The sequence below is a fragment of the Bradysia coprophila genome, unplaced genomic scaffold (genome assembly GCF_014529535.1).
Source record: "Bradysia coprophila strain Holo2 unplaced genomic scaffold, BU_Bcop_v1 contig_50, whole genome shotgun sequence".
In the NCBI taxonomy this organism is placed as follows: Eukaryota; Metazoa; Arthropoda; class Insecta; order Diptera; family Sciaridae; genus Bradysia; species Bradysia coprophila.
Genome location: NW_023503751.1, coordinates 2,036,053 through 2,063,525, shown reverse-complemented (window position 1 = coordinate 2,063,525; position 27,473 = coordinate 2,036,053). Strand labels below are relative to the sequence as shown.

At 39.6% G+C, this 27,473-nt stretch overlaps 1 protein-coding gene across 1 annotated transcript; it reads right to left on the bottom strand.

The window, feature by feature from the left end:
* Positions 1–384: 384 nt before the first annotated feature.
* On the bottom strand, positions 385–27,473 carry LOC119082930 (heparan sulfate 2-O-sulfotransferase 1-like). Its single transcript, XM_037192586.1, has 4 exons — positions 26,655–27,473; positions 1,034–1,524; positions 808–962; positions 385–736 (listed from the first exon to the last, which is right to left on the bottom strand). The coding sequence occupies exons 1-4, from the start codon at positions 27,471–27,473 to the stop codon at positions 567–569; spliced, it is 1,635 nt and encodes a 544-aa protein (XP_037048481.1). The 3' UTR covers positions 385–566.

The following is a 27,473-nucleotide window of genomic DNA, read 5'->3' as shown; positions in this document are numbered from 1 at the left end:
GAATTGCTCCATGATCTGGTCGGTTAATGCGGAAGATAGCATAAAATATCATAGGGAGAGAGAAAGTGTGTGTGCTTGTGAGTATGTGTCGCCAAGGCAAGTATGTGCACAACGTTTTCAATGTAAAATTCCCCCCAAAAGTGTGCGATAAAAATTCAAATAATTCCAACTGACAGCAATGTCAAATTAACTGTCGAAAAGTGCCCATTGAAATGTCCCAAAGTTTTAATGTAAACTATTGAAGGCAATGTAAATTCGTCAAAAACCACCGGGTCAATGCTCTACAAACAGGAACTGTTAAAGTTTGCATTACCTTCAGTTAGTTATGTGGATACTTTGGGGACTGTTCTACAGTTTGATTATTTTATTTTTAAATTAGAGTCCTAATTTTTCAGTCAACTGTAAACTTCAACAATTTTGGAAAAACATTCATTCGCTTGGCGGTGCGGTATATTTAAACTCAATGTGTAAACTCAATGCAAACCGGAAACAATTTATTTTTTCACTCAGATTTTCCATCGTCTTTAGAAATCCACTCACTGCTTGTAATACAGTCCGCGACACACTCATTTCAACGGCAAATTAACAGCCAAATATTGCTTGTGCAGCCTCTGTTTGCAGAACTGATAGAATTCGATTTCTCTGGTGAAATTTCTTCGTACGATTTCCTTCACACGTTCGCTGACGGGTGGTTTGAATGCGTTTGTGTTGATTTTATTGAAGCTGTCCCGTTGATCTGCGTCAAAATGAAATTTTGATTTGAACATCGATCGAACTTATTCGACAAAAACGTTCATCGACTCTTACCGTAGTATACGTCAGTAGCGCCGTCGAAAAATCGTGGGACATATTTTTCGAACACAGATAGCGTTGTGTTGAGATCTTCCAATACGCCAACGACAGCATACTGACTTTCCACTGCATGTTTAGCCCATTCCAATGCTCCAACAGTGTTAAACGGTCTGAAAATGTAATTTCCCAGTCTTAATCGTACAACGACTCCCGGTCTTTGCTAACTCCGTGACAAACTTACGTGCACTCATGACTGTGTCCACGAAAGAATAAATTCTGTCGTCGATGATCGCCGATTCCTTCATGCGTTTCGCCCTCGTTGTTTGTACACTCTCGGTCACCTTGCAGAACGCACGTCTCGAAGTCCTTTCGCAACCAACGTGGATCGGGCAACGGCAGATCGGGAAAAGCTTCTTTCCGTTCGACGTAGTACCACGGCGCTCGAACATAGTAGTACCAACTGATGACCCGTTCGACGGGATCACGAACAATATCGAATGAACGAAAGGAGCAGAAAATTGGCAATGTTACTGACTCTGTGAAATTGGTGTAGCAGACGTGTTTCACGTAGACCGATGGCGTAGGCAAATCGGTGATCATTTCGGCAAGCTCTTGTTGCTGGTCCGGCGCCAATCGGATCGTTTCTAAGCGTTGTACGGCATCACGATGGAAATGAAAATTATTTTTCGCCGATAGACGTCGCAACAGATCCATAAATGTTTGACTTCCCACCTGTTAAACATGCGTTCGATCAGTTTGCGTTCACAGTGTAACGCTAGTTAGCCCCGTACGAAGTACTGGGGGCTTATAAGATTAATATGCCGTTTGTAACACGTCGAATTGGAAGCAGACAGTAAGGGCAAAGCATTTGGTTATGTTCATAGATGACGAATCCGCAATAAAAAAAATGTCCGTCCGTCCGTCCGTCCGTCCGTCCGTCCGTCCGTCCGTCCGTCCGTCCGTCCGTCCGTCCGTCCGTCCGTCCGTCCGTCCGTCCGTGACCCCTATAACTTGAGTAAAAAGTGTCCGATCTTAAAAATTTTTTTTTTCCCTGATTGGTATGGACAAAAGTAAGGTCAAGTTCGAAAATGGGCATGGTAGGGCCGGCCCTTCCAGGGCTAGGGCCTTATAGGTGTTTTTCAGTCTTTTGACGATATCTACAGAAATACGCACGCAGTAGCTGCTTGTGATATATCAAATGAAAGGTATTGACGAGTAGAACAAAGTTGCTGAACATTGTTTTTGGGTAGGATGCAACGTGGGCTTGCTGGGAGGGCTCAAAGGGCGTTACTCGGCCCTAAGTGATTCACTATAAATTATCTCATGACATATGACAGATGGAATATTGGTTTCTTCGGCAAAGTCTTAGAGTTTTGAGAGTAGAAGACGGCTGTTTTCATGAAAATGTCGAAAAGTTGGACATTGGTGTTTCAATCAGGTTTTTAGAATTATCTCATGACATATGACAGATGGAATATTGGTTTCTTCGGCAAAGTCTTAGAGTTTTGAGAGTAGAAGACGGCTGTATTCATGAAAATGTCGAAAAGTTGGACATTGGTGTTTCAATCAGGTTTTTAGAATTATCTCATGACATATGACAGATGGAATATTGGTTTCTTCGGCAAAGTCTTAGAGTTTTGAGAGTAGAAGACGGCTGTATTCATGAAAATGTCGAAAAGTTGGACATTGGTGTTTCAATCAGGTTTTTAGAATTATCTCATGACATATGACAGATGGAATATTGGTTTCTTCGGCAAAGTCTTAGAGTTTTGAGAGTAGAAGACGGCTGCATTCATGAAAAAGTCGGGAATTTGGAATTGGCTGTTTCAATTATGTTTTTGGGGTTATCTCTGAACCTACAGGAGTTATATTGCTACTTTTTGTTTCGTTTGTCAGATTATTCAATACCGAAAGAAAGTTGATAAAAAAAGTTGCAAATACGGGTTCCTAAAATTACATCGTAAACTTTTGTTTTACTTGAGAAGTACTTCGTACGGGCTTTTGTAATTGCGCTATGCGCAATTTTAAAGATGAACACTTTCAAAAATGGGCAATAATGTCAAGTACGCAATAAGGTTACAGAAGCATTTTGGTAACGGACGAATATGGGTTACGGGCTTATTAGGGGCTACGGACGTATTATGGTTACGGACGAAATAGGATTACGGGTCGTACGGGGCTAAGTCGCAGCAAACGCTCCGACTGTTCTGATGCCTTGTAGTGACTGTGGACGGTCATACATTACCTTAGGAACTCGGTTAAATAATAAGATTTGCGTGCCCGCCTTTCTGATATTGTTGAGCTGAGACTTTGCATCTGAAACAAAGCAAAAACAATCACTTTGAGACAACGGCAGCCGAGGAGATCTTTAATATCTGGTTGATAACAGCAGTTTGAAAGCATTTGAAGATTATCGATTAATAACTGAATTGTTAGCCCCGTACGAAGTACTGGGGGCTTATAAGATTAATATGCCGTTTGTAACACGTCGAATTGGAAGCAGACAGTAAGGGCAAAGCATTTGGTTATGTTAATAGATGACGAATCCGCAATAAAAACAAGGCATCAGAACAGTCGGAGCGTTTGCTGCGACTTAGCCCCGTACGACCCGTAATCCTATTTCGTCCGTAACCATAATACGTCCGTAGCCGTAATACGCCCGGAACCCTAATACGTCTACAACCCTCTAATGCGTCTGTTACCAAAATGCAAGACAAATTTACTGAAAGTGTTCATTTTTAAAATTGCGCAGAGCGCAATTACGAAAGCCCGTACGAAGTACCTCTCAAATAAAACCAACAATTTACGACATTATTTTAGAAACCCAAAATTTTTTGCCAACTTTCCATTGGGTATTTAATTACCTCTCAAATAAAACAATTAGCAAAATCGGATGATATTTACTCGATTTATGTGCAAAAAAAACTTAGTGCCGAGTAGCGGCCTTGGTCCAAGGGCCCAAATTTGAAACTTTTTTCGCCATCATTCTTTTCGGCATTCAATTACCTTCCATAAAAAACTAAATCTAGCAAAATCGGATGAGATTTACTCGATTTATGTGCAAAAAACACTTAGGGCCGCGTAGCGGCCTTAGTCCAAGGGCCCAAATTTGAAACTTTTTTCGCCACGTTCTTTTCGGTATTCAATTACCTTCCATAAAAAACTAAATCTAGCAAAATCGGATGAGATTTACTCGATTTATGTGCAAAAAACACTTAGGGCCGAGTACCGACCTTTGAGCCCTCCCAACAAGCCCGGGTTGCATCTTACCCAACAACAATGTTCAGCAACTTTGTTCTACTCGTCAATACCTTTCATTTGATATATCACAAGCAGCTATTGCGTGCGTATTTCGGTAGATATCGTCGAAAGACTGAAAAACACCTATAGGGCCCTAGCTCTGGAAGGGCCGACCGTACCATGCCCATTTTCGAACTTGACCTTACTTTTGTCGATACCAATCAGGGAAAAAAAGAATTTTGAAAAAAGGTTGTGATTTACTCAAGCTAGAGGGGTCACGGACGGACGGACGGACGGACGGACGGACGGACGGATGGACGGACGGACGGACGGATGGACGGACGGACGGACGGACGGACGGACGGACGGACGGACGGACGGACGGACGGACATTTTTTTTATTGCGGATTCGTAGTCTATGAACATAACCAAATGCTTTGCCCTTACTGTCTGCTTCCAATTCGACGTGTTACAAACGGCATATTAATCTTATAAGCCCCCAGTACTTCGTACGGGGCTAAAAATGTCCGTCCGTCCGTCCGTCCGTCCGTGACCCCTCTAGCTTGAGCAAATTACAATCTTTTTTCAAAATTCTTTTTTTCCCCGATTGGTATCGACAAAAGTAAGGTCAAGTTCGAAAATGGGCATGGTAGGGTCGGCCCTTCCAGAGATAGGGCCCTATATGTGTTTTTCAGTCTTTCGGCGATATCTACCGATATACGCACGCAATAGCTGCTTGTGATATATCAAATGAAAGGTATTGACGAGTAGAACAAAGTTGCTGAACATTGTTTTTGGGTAAGATGCAACGCGGGCTCGTTGGGAGGGCTCAAAGGTCGTTACTCGGCCCTAAGTGTTTTTTGCACATAAATCGAGTAAATCTCATCCGATTTTGCTAGATTTAGTTTTTTATGGAAGGTAATTGACTACCGAAAAGAACGTGTCGAAAAAAGTTTCAAATTTGGGCCCTTGGACTTAGGCCGCTACTCGGCCCTAAGTGTTTTTCGCACATAAATCGAGCAAATCTCATCCGATTTTGGTAGTTTTTGTTTCATTTGAGAGATAATTGAATGCCGAATAGAATGGTGGCAAAAAAAGTTTTAAATTTGGGCCCTTGGACTAAGGCCGCTACTCGGCCCTAAGTGTTTTTTGCACATAAATCGAGTAAATCTCATCCGATTTTGCTAGTTTTTGTTTCGTTTGAGAGATAATTGAATACCGAAAAGAACGTGGCGAAAAAAGTTTCAAATTTGGTCCCTTGGACTAAGGCCGCTACTCGGCCCTAAGTGGTTTTTGCACATAAATCGAGTAAATCTCATCTGATTTTGCTAGTTTTTGTTTCATTTGAGAGATAGTTGAATGCCGAATAGAACTAAGGTCGTTACTCGGCCCTAAGTGTTTTTTGCACATAAATCGAGTAAATCTCATCCGATTTTGCTAGATTTAGTTTTTTATGGAAGGTAATTGAATACCGAAAAGAACGTGGCGAAAAAAGTTTTAAATTTGGGCACTTGGACTAAGGCCGCTACTCGGCCCTAAGTGTTTTTAGCCCCGTACGAAGTACTGGGGGCTTATAAGATTAATATGCCGTTTGTAACACGTCGAATTGGAAGCAGACAGTAAGGGCAAAGCATTTGGTTATGTTCATAGATGACGAATCCGCAATAAAAAAAATGTCCGTCCGTCCGTCCGTCCGTCCGTCCGTCCGTCCGTCCGTGACCCCTCTAGCAAGAGTAAATCACAACCTTTTTTCAAAATTCTTTTTTTCCCCGATTGGTATCGACAAAAGTAAGGTCAAGTTCGAAAATGGGCATGGTAGGGTCGGCCCCTCCAGAGCTGGGGCCCTATAGGTGTTTTTCAGTCTTTTGAAGATATCTACCGAAATACGCACGCAATAGCTGCTTGTGATATGTCAAATGAAAGGTATTGACGAGTAGAACAAAGTTGCTGAACATTATTTTTGGGTAAGATGTAACGTGGGCTTGTTGGGAGGGCTCAAAGGTCGTTACTCGGCCCTAAGTGTTTTTTGCACATAAATCGAGTAAATCTCATCCGATTTTGCTAGATTTAGTTTTTTATGGAAGGTAATTGAATACCGAAAAGAACGTGACGAAAATTTTTTTAAATTAGGGCCCTTGGACTAAGGCCGCTACTCGGCCCTAAGTGTTTTTTGCACATAAATCGAGTAAATCTCATCCGATTTTGCTAGATTTAGTTTTTTATGGAAGGTAATTGAATACCGAAAAGAACGTGGCGAAAAAAGTTTCAAATTTGGGCCCTTGGACTAAGGCCGCTACTCGGCCCTAAGTGTTTTTTGCACATAAATCGAGTAAATCTCATCCAATTTTGCTAGTTTTTGTTTCATTTGAGAGATAATTGAATGCCGAATAGAATGATGGCAAAAAAAAGTTTCAAATTTGGGCCCTTGCCGCTACTCGGCCCTAAGTGCTTTTTGCACATAAATCGAGTAAATCTCAACCGATTTTGCTAGTTTTTGTTTCATTTGAGAGGTAATTGAATACCCAATGGAAAGTTGGCAAAAAATTTTGGGTTTCTAAAATAATGTCGTAAATTGTTGGTTTTATTTGAGAGGTACTTCGTACGGGCTTTCGTAATTGCGCTATGCGCAATTTTAAAAATGAACACTTTCAGTAAATTTGACCATGCCCAACTTGACTTGCATTTTGGTAACAAACGCATTAGAGGGTTGTAGACGTATTAGGGTTCCGGGCGTATTACGGCTACGGACGTATTATGGTTACGGACGAAATAGGATTACGGGTCGTACGGGGCTAAGTCGCAGGAAACGCTCCGACTGTTCTGATGCCTTGTCTTGGTTTCATCTGACGCGAGCAATGACATTTTTCAGTTCATTCTCGCCTAGTGTAATGCCTATGTGTACAACTAGTATAACACTTGTAGTACTGGCATTTCCATGATATCGAGATGTAGGCATTGACTCTACGAAATTCAAAAGGACAAGAGCACAGCACTGCTCCTAGCATGAACACTGAATTGACAAGTGTCAAATTTGAAGGCTGTGGTGATAAGAGCTACCGCTTACAATTGTTTGTATTGCAATACATGTATGTTTCAACTCGTACAACAAAAGCAAGCCACCGATCCTTACAAAAGTAACGCAGTGCCTCCTGTGATTTCATCAGCCTCTGAATATTTTCTATGCTCATGTTAGGAGCAGTGTTGTATCAAAAGACACTAAATAGAAAATAGAAAACCCGAGGCGAAGCCGAGGTTGACAACACATCGTGTGCGCAAAATTCCAGTTTATGCACATGTTGAAAACAAGATTTTATGTACAGTAGTATAGTGGTATCTTCATTTTTCCAAATGTCAGTTTTGCACACTAGTGCAATAAAGGTGGAATAAAGAAATGCTCCCGCCACCTATTGATTCTTCATTGAGAAATGATATCCAGAGAGAGATGCTAATATGACGACTGGGACGTTGTTTCGACGGATAGAGGGAACATGTCGAATGATTAGAGGGAACATGTCGAGTGATTGTGAATTTGGTCGAGAGAAAATGTATTGAATTCTCTCTCAAAAAACCAGCTGTCCCAGTCGTCATATTAGCATCTCTCTGATGATATCTCATCAGCAGAGGTCATTCGCACTGCATTTTTTGATGTTTCAGCGCACTTCCGGCGTCAACAATACCGAAAATTCATATCACCACCAGATAGTAATTTCTCTACGAGAAACGTCATTTCCATTCCTGTCTACATATTATTTGTGGGACTTTTGCGACTGTGGCGTCACTTTGTGTGTGACATAGGAATTACAAAGTGTCATGGCCGCCAAGGTAGCCATTTTGTTTACTTTTCCACTCAAGACACTGTTCATTCGCTTGTCAGCCGTTGGTGTGAACGTTACACAGTCTAAATTTCTTGCTGGTTTCATTGTCATTTCATTTTTGGAAATTTTGTTTATTTATTTCGCTGAGTACCATGGACGCGCAAATTTGTGATCAGTTGGCTCAACAGGTAAAAATTTAGGTTAACCTTGTCTCCTATAGACGCGTCAATCAGCGTGTTGTTTCTTTCCAGGGTAATGATGAATTTGACTTCCGCAATCTTCAGAACATGCCGGAAGATTGTTTGCTGGAAATTTTTTCGAAAGTCTCGTTGGAGTTAATGGACTTGTGTTCGATCGGGGAGACTAGTCAACGTTTAAAGCGAATTGTCAGGCGTGCCATCCTACCGAAATCATTCTGTGTCACGATCGTTGGATCGTTGTACGAGGTCACCTTGGGAAAGTACAACCACACTACCGACAAAAAAAGGGACATCAAAAGAATTTTGAAAATTTTCGGGCCATGTCTAACCACACTTTCAATTTCGACTTCGTCTGCGTGTCTGTGTGACTTGAGTTTGTTGGAGACATGCACCCATTCGAAAGAAGATTGGTTTGTGTTGGATGCCGTGAACAGGTACTGTGGGAACGAGTTCAAAAGCCTGAGTATGAATAATGTCCGAATTTCGGAGGACTTCACCCCGAAACTGAAAACAGTTTTCAAACGATTGGAGACGCTCCACTTGTACTGTGTTCACATCGAGGAAAATGTTTCGCTATTCGCTGGACTAGATGCAATAGTTGAATTGGAACTGGCGTGGGTGGAAAATGGTGCAGTAGTTTTGCAGAACCCTTTTCCCAGACTGGAACGATTAACATGCTGCATAGATGAAATGACCGATGCAATTCAGACACCGCACATGGATCTATCGTTGGACGTGTTTTGCTGTGCCGTTTCCCGTTTTGTTGGCTTGAAAAAACTCAAAGTTAGATTTACCGTAGACGATGAAACAGGCTGGACGAGCATACTGCAAACCATTACTAACTGCACGGAATTGGAGGATCTACGAGTAACAATTTGTGTCATCTCTCATCTGCGTCGCTGCAACCGCTGCAGCGCTTAAAATCTCTACGAATTTTGGAATTGTGGAATGTGTCGTTCGACAACTTGGAAGTTTTTGCACCCATGACGCAACTGAGTGAGTTGGTATTGCACAATTGCCAATTACCGAAAAATCCTGACAATTTTCGGCACTTGGCTCAATTAACTGAATTACATCTGAACGGCTGTGAGTCAATTGGAGGGAAAGTTCTTGTCGAAATCGTCCGTCAGCTAGTGAAGTTGGAAGAATTGGAAATTCATGATGTACGGACGCTGATAGATGGGAAGACATTTTCGGAAATTCTAGGTGTTGTCAGCGGGAGACCGAAGACATTGGCGCTGAATTGTGCATTTGCTTTTGATTGGAAAAAGTGTAACGAAACTCAAGCAGTGACACTTCTATCGACTTTCGACTCAGAGGTTTTTTGAATTTTGTCAAATAAATATTTCACGAAATCATAATTTTGCCGTCCAAAGTGTGTGTTTTCTTTCCCGTTCGTCAAGGACAGACGTCTCCCACATTTCTTTATTTTTAATCCTAATTTGAAGAACACATCGCAATTACCAAGGTTTTATATGGGCGGACCGCCCACTGGGACAAGATCACAGAGTTGAAATTCACAGATGACATTCACAGAGTTCGGTTGGTAATCTAGTCGACGTGAGGTGCGGCAGTGCGCTGATCAAAGAGAACAGGCACTTGTTAGCTCAAAAGCAGCATTAGAAAAGAGCGATAAAGCCCAATCACGAAAATTCCAACTGCTCACCCAACGATACGGAAGATTCCGAGATAATCATAACAGAGACGCCAGTCAAATGGCCTTCGATTATTTCAATTTCAATGTGTAAAACGAAACTATAATTTAAACAAACATTTAAACTTCTGCTGTTCTATTTCTACTTAGATGTGAACACTTTAACTCGTTCTTGTTGAATGAATTTATTTCTCGAATTACACCGTATTTATAGGCAGAATCAACGTTTGCTAAATTACTTTCAATTCAAAACGATCTTTGACGTAGTAGATTTACAATGAAATGCTAGAGTTATTTTATACGAACAAGTGATTGAAAGTTAAAAGGGTTGGAATGTAACAGCCAATTTTTAATTAAAAAAGTTCATTCATTCCATCCGGATCTGGCTGGTTTTTTTATCGCCGTCCCGATCTTGTTGTTACGGTAATTGCTTCATGTGCTTCTGTATCGACCATCTTAAATTGTGGGACTCAGAAGTTTGACAAACTTTTGTTAAAATTACCAATATTTTTAGGATTCATATGGGCAAATTTTGATAATCGACTCTGCTTCAGATTTGGATTCATCCTGAGCTGAATCGGTTTTTAAATTGATTGGAGTCGAATTGATTGGCTTTGATTCTGGTTTCGACATTTTTAATGGATACAAACGTTGTAGTGGACGAATTTTGTCTTTAACTTTGCTGTTCTGATTTCATTATCCGCTCCAGGAATTATTTCCGCCACTAGTGCCACCGGCCACGCGTGTCGTTTTCTCCAACGTTTATCGTTGCAGTTGCTGATGATTTGGAATGTTTCACCAACTGACCTAGAATTCCCTTCGAAATCTGATTTACAAAGTTGCTTTGAACAGATTCATTCGTTCCCATTTGTTTTTGTCGTTAATTTCTTATTCTTAAAGAAAAGATGCATTCTTCGTACCACGCAGAAACATATTCGGAGTGTGAGTGAGTCCAAATCATTGTTAATGGACGATCGTTTCTGCACGACGTTAACCCCATTTGAATTGATTGTAAGTTACTACTGTATTGCCGAGTATTCGTCGCAATGGTTATTTGACGGAGCGAACCATTCGTTCCCGAAATCCACCCCTACCATTGAGATTTCCAATTCATTGTTTCCATACGCCATTATTTTCGAATTCGTCTTTGCAGATTTATGCCATCATCCGACATGACGTTATTTGGTCGTCCGTATTGAAAGATGAATCGTTTTAGTGACTGTATGGATTCTGGAGTACTGATCGATTTGGTGATATCCAATTGAATCGCATGTTAATCCGCTCAAGTGTATATCGCTACCCAGACCTTCTCTTGTTTTGCAGAATTAACGGACCGATTTGCTTTTGAAAATTAGTCTGAGTTTTCCGTACGCTGCCCATGCGTCTTATTTCTGCAGTTTGGTTGTCCAGACCTAACTTCAGTTTTTGTCCTAGATATACATAGCTGTCGACCCGTTCAACGCAAAGTTTTCGACACTTGTGTCTTTCCAGTGCTCACTTATGCAGCGGAAACGTTAACTTTAACAAAAGCATCCGAAGATAAATTGAGAGTGACAAAAAGAGCCATGGAACGGAGTATGCTTGGAATAACACTCAGAGACAGAATGACGAATCAATGGATTCGACAACAAACCAGGGTCGTTGATGTCATGGAAAGAATAGCATCTCTGAAATGGAGCTGGGCGGGACATATTGCAAGAAGGACAGACGAACGTTGGACCAAAAAGATCATGAACTGGCGACCATATAAAAGACGAGCTATACGTAGACCACCAGAGAGATGGACAAACGGAATTAAGAATATTGCAGGTACAAACTGGCAGCAAATGGCAATGGATCGTACGAAATGGAAAGAAGTTGGAGAGGCCTACATCCAGCAGTGGATAGAAACAGGCTGAAAAAGAAGAAGAAGTGAGAAGATGAGCATTTACCGTCGATTTTTCCACGACATTGTCCATTTTCACATACCTGCCATGTCTTAACGACGAAACATTTTTTTGATATTAAAGTTGAGAATGATGAATCCAAATTAGATCTGTCAGTGCCCAAAGTTTCATAACATAATGTTTAGTATTTACGACGAAATAACATTTTGAAAACTTCGGTACAAACATGTACATACAACTGTCGTACGTTACATGTACAACTGCGTTTGTATTTTTTTCGGGTTTTTGTTACGGCGTTTTGTCGAACGACAAAATGAATATTATGCGAGCGGCAGATTTCGAAAGTGTTATGTTGATGCGTCGATTAGACGAAAATGTAAATTAATTTTGTTGGATTCGTGCTGTATTGTTAATATTTTTGAAACAAGAAGCGTATCGAACGCTTTAGCTTTAGCGTACGGCAAGAAAATTATTTATTAATTTATTTCAATGTTTAAATCTGGAGAACTACAACGCTAGACACACATATATCAGAAACCTGGAATGAAGACTGTGGATGGATTAGTTGTCATGTCTGGATTCTAAGCTTGCCAAAGGCAATAAACAATCGAAGACGAAGACACATCTATTGTTTTTGAGTGACATTAAAATTAATAAATGAAAATATCTCTTTGAAAAAGTCGAATTCGGTCTTTTTCCCGCAGTTTCTAGCAGTAGGCACTGCGTTTCTTTTGTAAAGATAGATGACTTGCTTTCGTTGTATGAGTTAAGACATACAATACAAACATTCCTAAGCGGTAGCTCTCATCACTTAAGCCTCCAAATTTGACACTTGTCAATTCAGTGTTCATCTTCTTCTTCTTTTTCAGCCTGTTTCTATCCACTGCTGGATGTAGGCCTCTCCAACTTCTTTCCATTTCGTACGATCCATTGCCATTTGCTGCCAGTTTGTACCTGCAATATTCTTAATTCCGTTTGTCCATCTCTCTGGTGGTCTACCTATAGCTCGTCTTTTATATGGTCGCCAGTTCTTGATCTTTTTGGTCCAACGTTCGTCTGTCCTTCTTGCAATATGTCCCGCCCAGCTCCATTTCAGAGATGCTATTCTTTCCATGACATCAACGACCCTGGTTTGTTGTCGAATCCATTGATTCGTCATTCTGTCTCTGAGTGTTATTCCGAGCATACTCCGTTCCATGGCTCTTTGTGTCACTCTCAATTTATCTTCGGATGCTTTTGTTAAAGTTAACGTTTCCGCTCCATAAGTGAGCACTGGAAGGACACAAGTGTCGAAAACTTTGCGTTTCAGACTATTATTCATTTTGCTTTTGAAAATTAGTCTGAGTTTTCCGAACGCTGCCCATGCAAGACCAATCCTACGTCTTATTTCTGCAGTTTGGTTGTCCAGACCTAACTTCAGTTTATGTCCTAGATATACATAGCTGTCGACTCGTTCAATGACAGTGTCACCAATTTTGATTTCTCTATCGTCCCCGATGTTGGTCATGACTTTTGTTTTCGATAAGTTCATCTTGAAGCCAACTTTGCTCGCCTCTTCACTTAACTGTTGTAGCATAAGCTGAGCCTGACCTAGATTCGCTGCTATCGGTACAATGTCATCAGCGAAGCGGAGATTGCTCAGGTACTCTCCATTTACCTTTATTCCCATTTTACTCCAGTTTAACTTCCTAAAAATACTCTGCAGAATCGCCGTGAATAATTTCGGTGAAATGGTGTCACCCTGCCTTACACCTCGGCCAATTCTGAATTTCTCCGTGCTCTTATGAAGTTTTATACATGAAGTAGCATTTTTGTACACATATCGAATTGTGTTGGAGTACCTTGAGTCTACTCTACATTCGTCTAATGCGTCCAATATCGACCATGTTTCCACTGAATCGAAAGCTTTTTCGAAGTCTATGAATAGCAAGACTATGTCGATGTTGTATTCACGACACTTCTCAATAAGCGTTCTCATCACCTGCAAATGGTCGTTTGTGCTGAAACCAGATCTGAAAGCAGCTTGTTCAACAGGTTGGTAGAAGTCGAACTTGTTAGTGTTCCTTTTCGTAATGATTTTCATAAACAACTTGTAGAGTGTTGACAATAGGCTTATGGGTCGGTAATTTTCCAGCTTTGTTATGTCTCCTTTTTTATGCAGCAATGTAATTACCGCATTTTCCCAGGCTTCTGGTACTTCTTCCCATTGGAGACATCGATTAAACAAAGCCGTGATTGCCTTTAATAAGGAGTCTCCACCTAGTTTAATGGCTTCCACTGGAACACCATCTTCTCCGGGAGACTTTTTGTTTTTCATCTCGGCTACTGCAGCTTTGACTTCATCAACAGTTATGTCGGGCATATCCTCCGATCCCACGTTTCTTATTATTGGTCTATCTTCGGTTTCTTCCGTTGGGCTCTGTCTTGCTGAAGAAAACAAATTCTCATAAAATTCTGTTGCAATGTTTAATATCGCATTTCGGTCCGTTTGGATCGTTCCTGTTTTGTCTCGTAATTTGAAGATTTCTTTTTTGGCGTTTGTCATTTTTCTCCGTAGGACTTTCATATTGCAGTTAGCTTCAATTATGTTTTGAGCCAATTGGACATTATATTTTCTTTCATCTGATCTCCTTGCTCTGTTGATACTTTTAGACAGGTTCCGGTATTCCACCGAATCTCGTCCTCCGTTTTTTACCAACTCTGCTCTGCTTGCGATCAGGTCTAATGTTTCTCTGCTGAGTTTTGATTCTTTCCCTTGGACGGATTTGCATTTGGATTTCATGAAACCCATTATTGTATCGACGATTTTGGTATTCAATTCGTCCAATGTTTCACATTGATTGTTGACGTTATCTAATTCGGCAGTCATTTTCGTAGCAAATTCTTCATTTTGTGTGTAAAGCCGTTGTACGTCAATCCTTTCACTTTTCTGAACTAGTTGTGATCTTTGAAATCTGGTATTTAACGTGACTCTTGCACGAACCATTCGGTGATCACTACCGGTTGAAAAATTGTTTAGGACCGTAACGTTCTTAACGGTTGACTTACAGCCAGTTATGATGTAATCGATCTCATTTTTCGTTACACCATCTGCACTAGCCCAAGTCCATTTACGTTGAGGCTTTCCTGCAAAAAATGAATTCATTGCGTACAAATTGTGTTGCTGTAAGAAGTTGAGTAAAGTATTTCCACGCTCATTTCTTTGGTCGTTGCTAAAACTACCAACAGAAACTTCGGAGTCTTCTTCCCGTTTTCCCAGCTTCGCATTGAAATCACCGATTAGATATTGGTAATGTGAAGGGTTTTCGTCCAGAGCTTTCTCGACATCTTCATAGAATCTTTCTACTTCTTCGTCATCATGGGTGGATGTGGGTGCGTAAACCTGAATTAATTTGACACTGTATCTGTTATTTATCTTCAGGCTTACGTATATCACTCGATCGGATATGCTTTTCGTGTGAATTATGCGATCCGACCACCGCTTGTTTATGAACAATCCGACACCGTGCATCAGCATCTGACTGTCACTTCCTCGGTAGAAGAATGTATGCCCTGATTGTAATTTGAGGCATTCCTCTCCAGGTTTTCTCACTTCGCTCACTCCCACAACATCCCATTTTATCTTTTCTAGCTCTTCTTCCATTTCTTGCATTTTTTGTCTTGACGACAATGTTCTGGCATTATATGTGGCAATGTATAATTCGTTATGGCTTCGTTTGAAGGTTTTTAGCATTAAAACACCACGCTTGCTACTGCGGGTTGGTGAGTATGAAAGCTTTACTTTGCTCGCCCCCGGTAATCCTCGAGCTCTGACCCGCACATTTCTGCACGTTCCGGGACCACCGTGCCTATCAAAGTGCACAGTGCCCGACGGGGTAGTGTTACTCTTTTTGAATTTTTTAGATTTACCGTAGACGATGAAACAGGCTGGACGAGCATACTGCAAACCATTACTAACTGCACGGAATTGGAGGATCTACGAGTGACAAATATGTGTCATCTCTCATCTGCGTCGCTGCAACCGCTGCAGCGCTTAAAATCTCTACGAATTTTGGAATTGTGGAATGTGTCGTTCGACAACTTGGAAGTTTTTGCACCCATGACGCAACTGAGTGAGTTGGTATTGCACAATTGCCAATTACCGAAAAATCCTGACAATTTTCGGCACTTGGCTCAATTAACTGAATTACTTCTGAACGGCTGTGAGTCTATTGGAGGGAAAGTTCTTGTCGAAATCGTCCGTCAGCTAGTGAAGTTGGAAGAATTGGAAATTCATGATGTACTGACGCTGATAGATGGGAAGACATTTTCGGAAATTCTAGCTGTTGTCAGCGGGAGACCGAAGACATTGGCGCTGAATTGTGCATTTGCTTTTGATTGGAAAAAGTGTAACGAAACTCAAGCAGTGACACTTCTATCGACTTTCGACTCAGAGGTTTTTTGAATTTTGTCAAATAAATATTTCACGAAATCATAATTTTGCCGTCCAAAGTGTGTGTTTTCTTTCCCGTTCGTCAAGGACAGACGTCTCCCACATTTCTTTATTTTTAATCCTAATTTGAAGGACACATCGCAATTACCAAGGTTTTATATGGGCGGTTCAACATTCGCTGTACTCACTGGTCTGTCACTCAAAAAAAGTTTAACGACACATCAGAAATTTTTTTTAACTTTTACTTTGAACAGGAAATGTTATATAGAACCTTGCTACCCACCAAAGCACCTAGCAGGGTAATAGAGGTTTTTACACGTCAAATAGAGTAGTATTTTATTACCAAATCACCGGGACACATAGGACGATTCCTTTTCGTTTTGCTCGATCAAGTTATAATGTGACGACATGACATCGTCGCATTCTAAGACTCTCCTTTCTTTTCCCTTTCGGTTAAATGAAGTTAATTTATCGTACCAGATTAGCGATCATAAATTAGGAAAAATAGCACTACGGTGACAGTTCGTTAGCAAATAAGTTTAGCCTTAAGTGAATTTTTATAACGATTTAAAGGAGTTTTAGTGCGTGAAGAGAACGCTTTCTCCTACAAAAGAATAATAAAACAACACAAAAGAAATGAAAAGACGAAAGCGACCTTAGGTTAAGTTAGTTTATAAGAGTTCAAATGTACCCGCTCAAAGACTCTACAGTCAATCGTGTCATATCTGCCATCGACGCATAATTGGTGTCGATTTCTTTTTTTTTTGCATTGTGAAGAGAGTGGACCAATCCAAAGTGATCGGAAGAGGAGTGAAATGTGATGAATAGTAGAGGACGATTCAAGTGCGAGTTTTGTTGCGATCGAGGTGAAGAACAGACGTTAAATTTTTAGATCGAACATTCGAGGTGATAAAAAATATTTTTCCTTCAATTTTTTTTTTTCTTTCTAAGCACAAGTTTGATAATTCGAGTATAACGTAAAAGAGACTTTTGATTTTCAATTTGGTGATTTTTTATCGGCCGGTTCTTAATCAGCTTTTAGCCCCGTACGAAGTACTGGGGGCTTATAAGATTAATATGCCGTTTGTAACACGTCGAATTGGAAGCAGACAGTAAGGGCAAAGCATTTGGTTATGTTCATAGATATAGATGACGAATCCGCAATAAAAAAAATGTCCGTCCGTCCGTCCGTCCGTCTATGACCCCTCCAGCTTGAGCAAATCACAACCTTTTTTCAAAATTCTTTTTTTTCCCCAATTGGTATCGACAATAGCCCTTTAGGTGTTTTTCAGTCTTTCGACGATATCTACCGAAATACGCACGCAATGGCTGCTTGTGATATATCAAATGAAAGGTATTGACGAGTAGAACAAAGTTGCTGAACATTGTTTTTGGGTAAGATGCAACGTGGGAGGGCTCAAAGGTCGTTACTCGGCCCTAAGTGTTTTTTGCACATAAATCGAGTAAATCTCATCCGATTTTGCTAGATTTAGTTTTTTATGGAAGGTAAATGAATACCGAAAAGAACGTGTCGAAAAAAGTTTCAAATTTGGGCCCTTGGACTTAGTCCGCTACTCGGCCCTAAGTGTTTTTTGCACATAAATCGAGCAAATCTCATCCGATTTTGCTAGATTTAGTTTTTTATGGAAGGTAATTGAATATCGAAAAGAACGTGGCGAAAAAAGTTTTAAATTTGGGCCCTTGGACTAAGGCCACTACTCGGCCCTAAGTGTTTTTTGCACATAAATCGAGTATATCTCATCCGATTTTGCTAGTTTTTGTTTCATTTGAGAGATAATTGAATACCGAAAAGAACGTGGCGAAAAAAGTTTCAAATTTGGGCCCTTGGACTAAGGCCGCTACTCAGCCCTAAGTGTTTCTTGCACATAAATCGAGTAAATCTCATCCGATTTTGCTAGTTTTTGTTTCATTTGAGAGATAATTGAATGCCGAATAGAATTATGGCAAAAAAAGTTTCAAATTTGGGCCCTTGAACTAAGGCCGCTACTCGGCCCTAAGTGTTTTTTGCACATAAATTGAGTAAATCTCATCCGATTTTGCTAGTTTTTGTTTCATTTGAGAGATAATTGAATGCCGAATAGAATGGTGACAAAAAAAGTTTTAAAATTGGGCCCTTGGACTAAGTGTTTTTTGCACATAAATCGAGTAAATATCATCCGATTTTGCTAATTTTTGTTTTATTTGAGAGGTAATTGAATACCCAATGGAAAGTTGGCAAAAAATTTTGGGTTTCTAAAATAATGTCGTAAATTGTTGGGTGTATTTGAGAGGTACTTTGTACGGGCGGCTTTCGTAATTGCGCTATGCGCAATTTTAAAAATGAACACTTTCAGTAAATTTGACCATGCCCAACTTGACTTGCATTTTGGTAACAGAAGCATTAGAGGGTTGTAGACGTATTACACGGAAAACTCATATATGCACCCCAGACGAAGAAATCGGGAACAGCTTCACGATTATAGAACATTAGTTGTGTGCTGCATATTGATCTGAATATCATACAATGCCCGCCTAATGAATATTGTTGTTGTGTGCTGGATATTATTTTTCAGCGTGCAGGTCTTAGCTGTATGCCTGTTTTATAATATAAAATGACGCCATTTTTTTCAATTCAATTAGGTTGTTTATTTATCGTTTAATAGAAGAAATTGATTTAATTAACTTTATCAATTTTATTTGCGTTAGCAAAAAAAAAACAAAAAAACTTTTTCAAAATTTTTATTTTTTTATTTTCAATTTTATTATTATTATTTGTTATTAGCCGTAGATTTATATTTAAATTCATCATATTAAATTGCTAACAGATTTTTTTTTTGCTTACGTTTTTTCCGGTCACCCACCCAAGTACGGACCGCGACCATCGATGCTTAACACCAGTTTCTGACTGCCAACGACTTTACCACTGCTGCTATACTGCTTGCATATAGTGGCAGTCTTATTTCGAACCGTTGTTACTTTGCTTTATGCAGCACACAGGCATATTTATACCTGCATGCTGAATATTGACTTAATGAATAAAGTCGTCCGTATTTAGAATTGGTTATGCAACAACATTTAATTGAATTTATTTTCTATGAAATGTAGTACTTCTCCCCACTAAGCAATGTCATCGGATATTATTATTTTAATTCTGAGCCTGGTTCTGAATTAGAGGTTTTTTCAATCGTTCTACAAAAAAACTGTTCACATTAATAGTGAGCATCTATTACGCGAATTAATAAATTAAGATTGGCTCACCTAGTTTGTGTATATTACGTAGGTGGAAGCACGGGGTTTCAGGGGGTTTCGAACATTTAGTTTTTTCATGTTGCAGTGTCAAATTCTGTCCAAGATGTGACATATTTGCAAGGTATTGTCCTTTTTCACAAAGTATAATCAGCGTAACCTTCGTAAAAAGAATCTTGAATCTGACAAGAGCACGTGTGCCAACGTATAAAAAACAAATGTTCAAAAACCCCTGCTGAACCGTGGCGATCCTCTTGTCAAACGGACAGTACATAAACAAATTCCATCATTTATTGCTGAATACCACCAACTATTTCTGTTAACATTTCAAAAGCCTTTAACACCGAAAATGGATTTAAAAGTTCGTTCGTCAAAATTTCTATTGAAATACATAAATGTAACATTATCATTGCATATTAATTCGGTAAAAATAGAAATAACTTTAAATGAAGGAATAAAATTAGATTTGATAATCATCTTTATGCGTATGTTCTTGAGATCTTCCTTTTATTTCATTAAAACAATAAATTTATTGTTGCATAGTCCATTCTAAATACAGACGACTTTATTCATTTAGTCAATATTCAGCATGCAGGTATAGTTCGATAGTACCATTTAGTCAATATTCGGCATGCAGGTAAAGTTAAGTAATACATCCCACAACTAATTTGAAGATATAATTCGGCACACAGCAAATATATACCTGGGAACCTCACAATATTCCTACGAGCTGAATAATATTGTTGCCGGAACTATATTTTGAAAATATTCATATTACATGTTTATTGTAATACAACACACGGGAACATTATTCAGTCTGCAGCAAATATATTCAGCACACAACAAATGTCGAATTTGCCGAATTTTCCGTGTAGGGTTCCGGGTGTATTACGGCTACGGACGTATTATGGTTACGGACGAAATAGGATTACGGGTCGTACGGGGCTAAGTCGCAGCAAACGCTCCGACTGTTCTGATGCCTTGTTTTTTAGTACGATTACGGGACACTGAGACTAATTACTTAAGAAAACGAACCGTGAGTTGTTTTTAAAGAGACAAAGAAGTGAAAACGATGTGCTAAGACTCTGTGGCTAAGTGATATTCTGGACTGAATTTTCTTTTATTTCTGATCCTGCCTACTCAACCAAGCATTGCCCTTCCCTTGTCGACACGTGGTCGGATATCCGTCGTTTTGGACATTCTGGATGAGCTCCACCGTGAGTAGAGTGTTTTCTATGCGCATAGACTAAGTAGGGATTTCAAGCAAATAAAACGTCAATTTAGTTTAAGACCGTTACTTAATTTTAAGGCCGTCAAGTAGACGTAAGATCAGTTTTTTTAGGTTAAGTTCGTCATTTAAAAATTTCAAAGTCAATAAATTATTTTATGGTCGCTAAACCGAATCATTTACTTATTTCAAGTGCAAAAATCTCAGAAGCTATTTCGCTTCATTATTTACACTCAGTTCGATAAAAGGATCGCTTTTGCGCCGCAAAAGGTTTCTTGGGAGCTACAGGAAGAAAAAGAAGAGAGGCGAAAACCCTAAGTAAACCTCTAAAGGGGAGAACTTTACAAAGTCAGTTCGTTTTCAATCATCGAGACGAGTGGTCTCACCCTAAACAAATATCCATTGAAATATAATTAGAACTTACAAAGGCCAATGTGCCATCACAAATCGTAACCAACGAATTATTTTGAATTAGTCTTATCCGTGTTAACAATTTGCTAATATAAAAAAAGATCAATAATCCGAATGGATGAAAATCGATTTAATTCAATAATATTGCCGACGCACGAGTGAAACAAAGAAGTGAAATACAAATGGCCGTCGATGCCTATCAGTGTTTAAAGAAATAGAATAAAAAAAAGAATCTTAACGTTAAATGATCGGAGCCCGATCGCCAGTGATATTATCGATGCGATTTTTATTAACAACATTATGAGTTCGTGGTAATCGTCATACATCACGCATGGTACCTAACATCTGCTCAACCACATGGTCGTAACCGAACATCAATGAACTCCACCGTAAGTGATTATTTCTAATATTTATGCGCATAAATACAGACGTGAACATTCGCGAATATTAGCTTAAGAAGTGCTTTAGCTTAAGGACGGAATCGATTAGTTTTAAGAAAGTGAATTTTGATTAAGAAACGAACCAATTAGAGTTAAGGAAGTCATTCAGCCAAAAAGAAATTTTATGAATTCAATAAATTTGGGAATATTCGGTCGCTAAATTAATTTTTTGATTCTGCTGTCGTCATCTTCTTGAAACCTTTCCCAATGATCGTACCATTATTGTCGGTCGGCCGGAAAGAAAATTACGGAATTAAATAGACCAACCCACCAAGTATTCAAACACGTTATAATTTCGAAACATAATTCGTATAAATGGAAATTCTTCGCAGTATTTTAGGCTTTGACGGTTGTTATTTTTCAGCAAAGAGGTTGTCAAATTGAGAAACCTCACTGCATCTTTAAAACCTCTAATTTAAACTTAACTTACATTTAAGTTGCCTGAAACAATGTTGAAAATGCAGCACAAAGTACACTTAGTGTCACTGTTTTGCCACAATTTGTCAATCCACAGCTAATATATAGCCGAATATGGCTTAGTATTTGGTCAATATAGCTTTGCTCAATAGGGATGCATTTAATCGTTATAAGATATCGGATGGCTGAAACACTCCCAGCAAAAAACTAATCACTTTCGCCTTGATATCAACTTTCTACGTATCACACCGAGTTATTGCATTTTTACTAAGGTAAAAGATAGCGGCCGGCGCGGCGGCCATTATGCCCGCACATTAGTAAGCGGACGTGACGCAAGTCCACACATTTTACACATTTTTTTTTTGGGAACGGCGGGGGCGGAGCATATTTACAGCAACTTTTTTATTTCTCCCCCTTGGCTTCAATGACCCCAAAACTCGGATGTCTAGAATCTAGGAATCCATACGAGTTCGACGAGCTATCACACGTTACTGCAGCTTCAAAATTGGCCGAGATATTGAACTTCGAAATATAGATTTTTGTATGAAAATAAGCAACGTTAGTTAGTTAGTTCCTTAGTTAGTTCCTATGGAAAAGTGGATCCAGCAACTCTTAAGCGTTACTATAGATTTTCCTGAAATTTTCGTTATAGGCTATAAATGGCCCAAAAATAAGAATAGAATTTTCAAAAGTTGGAAAAAACCCATATATTGAGAGCTGGAGCTCTCCAAAGTCTCCATACAAATGTCATATAAAAGCCAATTTGTATATTTTTGTGCATGATATGGATGATAATGTGGTGAAAGGTGTGTATTGTTTTGGGATGTGTTTCTTGTTGGAATTTCCTGGTCCCTGGAATCATTAAGAATACATTTTTTTAGGAAGAGACTATTGGCACCGGGTGCCAATAGTCTCTTTATTATACTAATGCTAATCGCACCCGGTGCCATTAGCCACAGTATTATAAAGAGACTATTGGCACCCGGTGCCATTAGCCACAGTATTATAAAAAGACTATTCGCACCCGGAAAAATTAAAATTTGAATAAACAAGGCATCAGAACAGTCGGAGCGTTTGCTGCGACTTAGCCCCGTACGACCCGTAATCCTATTTCGTCCGCAACCATAATACGTCCGTAGCCCTAATAAGCCCGGAACCCTAATACGTCTACAACCCTCTAATGCGTATGTTACCAAAATGCAAGACAAGTTGGGCATTGTCAAATTTACTGAAACTGTTCATTTTTAAAATTGCGCATAGCGCAATTACGAAAGCCCGTACGAAGTACCTTTCAAATAAAACCAACAATTTACGAGATTATTTTAGAAACCCAAAATTTTTTGCCTTTATTCCATTGCCTTAGTCCAAAGGCCCAAATTTGAAACTTTTTTCGCCACGTTCTTTTCGGTATTCAATTACCTTAGCAAAATCGGATGAGATTCACTCGATTTATGTGCAAAAAACACTTAGGGCCGAGTAACGACCTTTGAGCCCTCCCAACAAGCCCACGTTGCATCTTACCCAAAAACAATGTTCAGCAACTTTGTTCTACTCGTCAATACCTTTCATTTGATATATCACAAGCAGCTATTGCGTGCGTATTTCGGTAGATATCGTCGAAAGACTGAAAAACACCTATAGGGCCCTAGCTCTGGAAGGGCCGACCCTACCATGCCCATTTTCGAACTTGACCTTACTTTTGTCGATACCAATCGGGGAAAAAAAGAATTTTGAAAAAAGGTTGTGATTTACTCAAGCTAGAGGGGTCACGGACGGACGGACGGACGGACATTTTTAGCCCCGTATGAAGTACTGGGGGCTTATAAGATTAATATGCCGTTTGTAACACGTCGAATTGGAAGCAGACAGTAAGGGCAAAGCATTTGGTTATGTTAATAGATGACGAATCCGCAATAAAAACAAGGCATCAGAACAGTCGGAGCGTTTGCTGCGACTTAGCCCCGTACGACCCGTAATCCTATTTCGTCCGTAACCATAATACGTCCGTAGCCCCTAATAAGCCCGTAACCCATATTCGTCCGTTACCAAAATGCTTCTGTAACCTTATTGCGTACTTGACATTATTGCCCATTTTTGAAAGTGTTCATCTTTAAAATTGCGCATAGCGCAATTACAAAAGCCCGTACGAAGTACTTCTCAAGTAAAACAAAAGTTTACGATGTAATTTTAGGAACCCGTATTTGCAACTTTTTTTATCAACTTTCTTTCGGTATTGAATAATCTGACAAACGAAACAAAAAGTAGCAATATAACTCCTGTAGGTTCAGAGATAACCCCAAAAACATAATTGAAACAGCCAATTCCAAATTCCCGACTTTTTCATGAATGCAGCCGTCTTCTACTCTCAAAACTCTAAGACTTTGCCGAAGAAACCAATATTCCATCTGTCATATGTCATGAGATAATTCTAAAAACCTGATTGAAACACCAATGTCCAACTTTTCGACATTTTCATGAATACAGCCGTCTTCTACTCTCAAAACTCTAAGACTTTGCCGAAGAAACCAATATTCCATCTGTCATATGTCATGAGATAATTCTAAAAACCTGATTGAAACACCAATGTCCAACTTTTCGACATTTTCATGAATACAGCCGTCTTCTACTCTCAAAACTCTAAGACTTTGCCGAAGAAACCAATATTCCATCTGTCATATGTCATGAGATAATTCTAAAAACCTGATTGAAACACCAATGTCCAACTTTTCGACATTTTCATGAAAACAGCCGTCTTCTACTCTCAAAACTCTAAGACTTTGCCGAAGAAACCAATATTCCATCTGTCATATGTCATGAGATAATTTATAGTGAATCACTTAGGGCCGAGTAACGCCCTTTGAGCCCTCCCAGCAAGCCCACGTTGCATCCTACCCAAAAACAATGTTCAGCAACTTTGTTCTACTCGTCAATACCTTTCATTTGATATATCACAAGCAGCTACTGCGTGCGTATTTCTGTAGATATCGTCAAAAGACTGAAAAACACCTATAAGGCCCTAGCCCTGGAAGGGCCGGCCCTACCATGCCCATTTTCGAACTTGACCTTACTTTTGTCCATACCAATCAGGGAAAAAAAAATTTTTAAGATCGGACACTTTTTACTTAAGTTATAGGGGTCACGGACGGACGGACGGACGGACGGACGGACGGACGGACGGACGGACGGACATTTTTTTTATTGCGGATTCGTCATCTATGAACATAACCAAATGCTTTGCCCTTACTGTCTGCTTCCAATTCGACGTGTTACAAACGGCATATTAATCTTATAAGACCCCAGTACTTCGTACGGGGCTAAAAATGTCCGTCCGTAATACTGGGTAATACTGTGGCTAATGGCACCGGGTGCGATTAGCATTAGTATAATAAAGAGACTATTGGCACCTGGTGCCATTAGCCACAGTATTATAAAGACTATTGGCACCCGGTGCCAATAGCATATTCGTTTTTTTATGCATGAAGAGTGCATGAAGATATCAATGAGAATTTGGAAATAAAATTTTTGTTTTATGCGCCCAACGAGATTTGAGCCGTGGACCTCTTGCTTATGAAGCGTTCTACGTACCAAACCACAGGACTAAAAAATAAATTAAGTATAAACTTCCACTAGGTTGGTTCCTAAATTTTGGAATGACAGATGATTCCTCTGGCACTTCCTAACTTGCATTGGATTTTTCGATGGATTTGGGTTATTTTCGACATGAGTAAGGTGTTCCAAGGCTGGTTACTAAATTTTGGGATGACAGATGATTCCTCTGGCACTTCCTAACTTCCATCGGATTTTTGATTGATTTGGGTTATTTTTGACATGAGTGAGGCGTTACAAGGTTGGTACGTAAATTTTGGGATGACAGATGATTCCTCTGGCACTTCCTAACTTCCATCGGATTTTTCGATGGATTTGGTTTTCGAATTAGTGAAATGTTTCAACGTTGGTTCTATAAATTTTGGGATGACAGATGATTCCTCTGGCACTACCAAACTTCAATATGATTTTTCGATGGATTTGGGTAAATAAATTTTTTGGGTCAATTTTTTGTTGATAACACTTTTGCGTACGGCGCACAATGAGTCACACTCATCGATATCAATTATTTTGTAAGTAAGATAAAGGACTTGCGTCACGTTTACCCTTGAAGGGTTTTTTGACTGATTTTGTTAAAGCACTGGAACACACACTACGACTTTGTGATCTTTCAAACATAAAAAGAAATACGAAAATCGGATGAAAATTTAAAATATCCGCAAAAAAACCCTATGTTTACTGTACGGATTATTAGCTGTTACTCACCCACTATGTGTACCCTAACATTCGATCCTGTGATACGATTTTGAAAATGTGAAATTTCCACAATTAAAATTTGCTAGAAACCTTTGCCAGCCCCGCCCCCTCCTCCACAAAATATCGCTTTTTGACCCTATTTCTGGACTCACTCGAGTGAATTTAAGTGTAGTGCCAGGCACCATCAGGCACCTCTTCAGTATACACATCTACGAAATCAAAATAAATCCGTTAGATTTATGTGTCAACTATGATTATGTTATGTGTCAACAGTAAAGGGATGTCGTAGTTCGCGATGCAGTTGCTTCCGTTTATTTATTTAATTTGGAGTATTCGGATTACATTGTTGTTATCAAAGTGTATTTATGTTGGTAAGAATGATTTTTTCCGCAGATCAGGCAGTGTGAAGCCAAAGGTGAGAATGCCAATCACTCACGCGACAATGACTCGATGTGTCAAGCACTCCGACCTATTTTCATAGGACAGAATCGGCACATCTCGATGAACATACCTCAATTTTCTGGTAACAAAAATAATTACCGCTGCAACAGTGCACATCAGCAAAATGAGGAGGACCCAGATCGCCTCTACATGGTATAAAGAAGCGCTCCGTTGTCGGTTGGTTTCGGCAGCTTTGTTCAGTGCGTCGAATAGTTCCAAAATATTTCTGTCAGCCTCAATCAATTCGGACTGTACGACGTCCTTTAATTGAATGACCGCTTTTCCAATCGGATAGTCCTTCAGTTCGTCCAGTGACATCGTCAACGCACGTTTCATATTTTCAATTCGTTGTTGTGCTTCTGTGAGACAAATTATGCCATATCGCATGCCGGGCAAATAGTCTCGTTTTTTCGTGTACGAATTCAGTGTGAAATTGTTGACGTCTGTGCCGTTGGCTCTGAAAACTCTGAAGATTTCTAATGAACGATGGCACAGAAAATTGTTGTCATTCAAGAAAATTGCTGCCAAATTCGGTATATTTTCAACGAAAGCCTCTGCATCCAATTCGCTCAGATTGTTTGAGTAGAGATACAAATATTTCAATTTTTTCATATTTTTAACCGCCTCAACTGGTAACGCGGTCAATCCGTTAGCACTCAGTACCAATGAAACCATTTCACTTAGATTGCTTAACAGTTCAACCATGTCGGTCGCTTCTAACGATGCACCGTGTATGTTTAACGCTTGCAATAACTTGGTCGTTGAAAATATTCCTTTGCCCAATTTATGGATATTGTTGTAGTGTATGCGAATGGACGTCACCATTGTGCAGTTGACGAATGCGAAGTCTTCAACAATTTCTATGCCTTGAGCGACTGCAGCGAATGTGAGGATATTCGGAAGTGCTGCACAAATGTCGCTTGTTAGCACCGGAACTACAGACTTGGTAATGTCGAAGTTGATGACCAT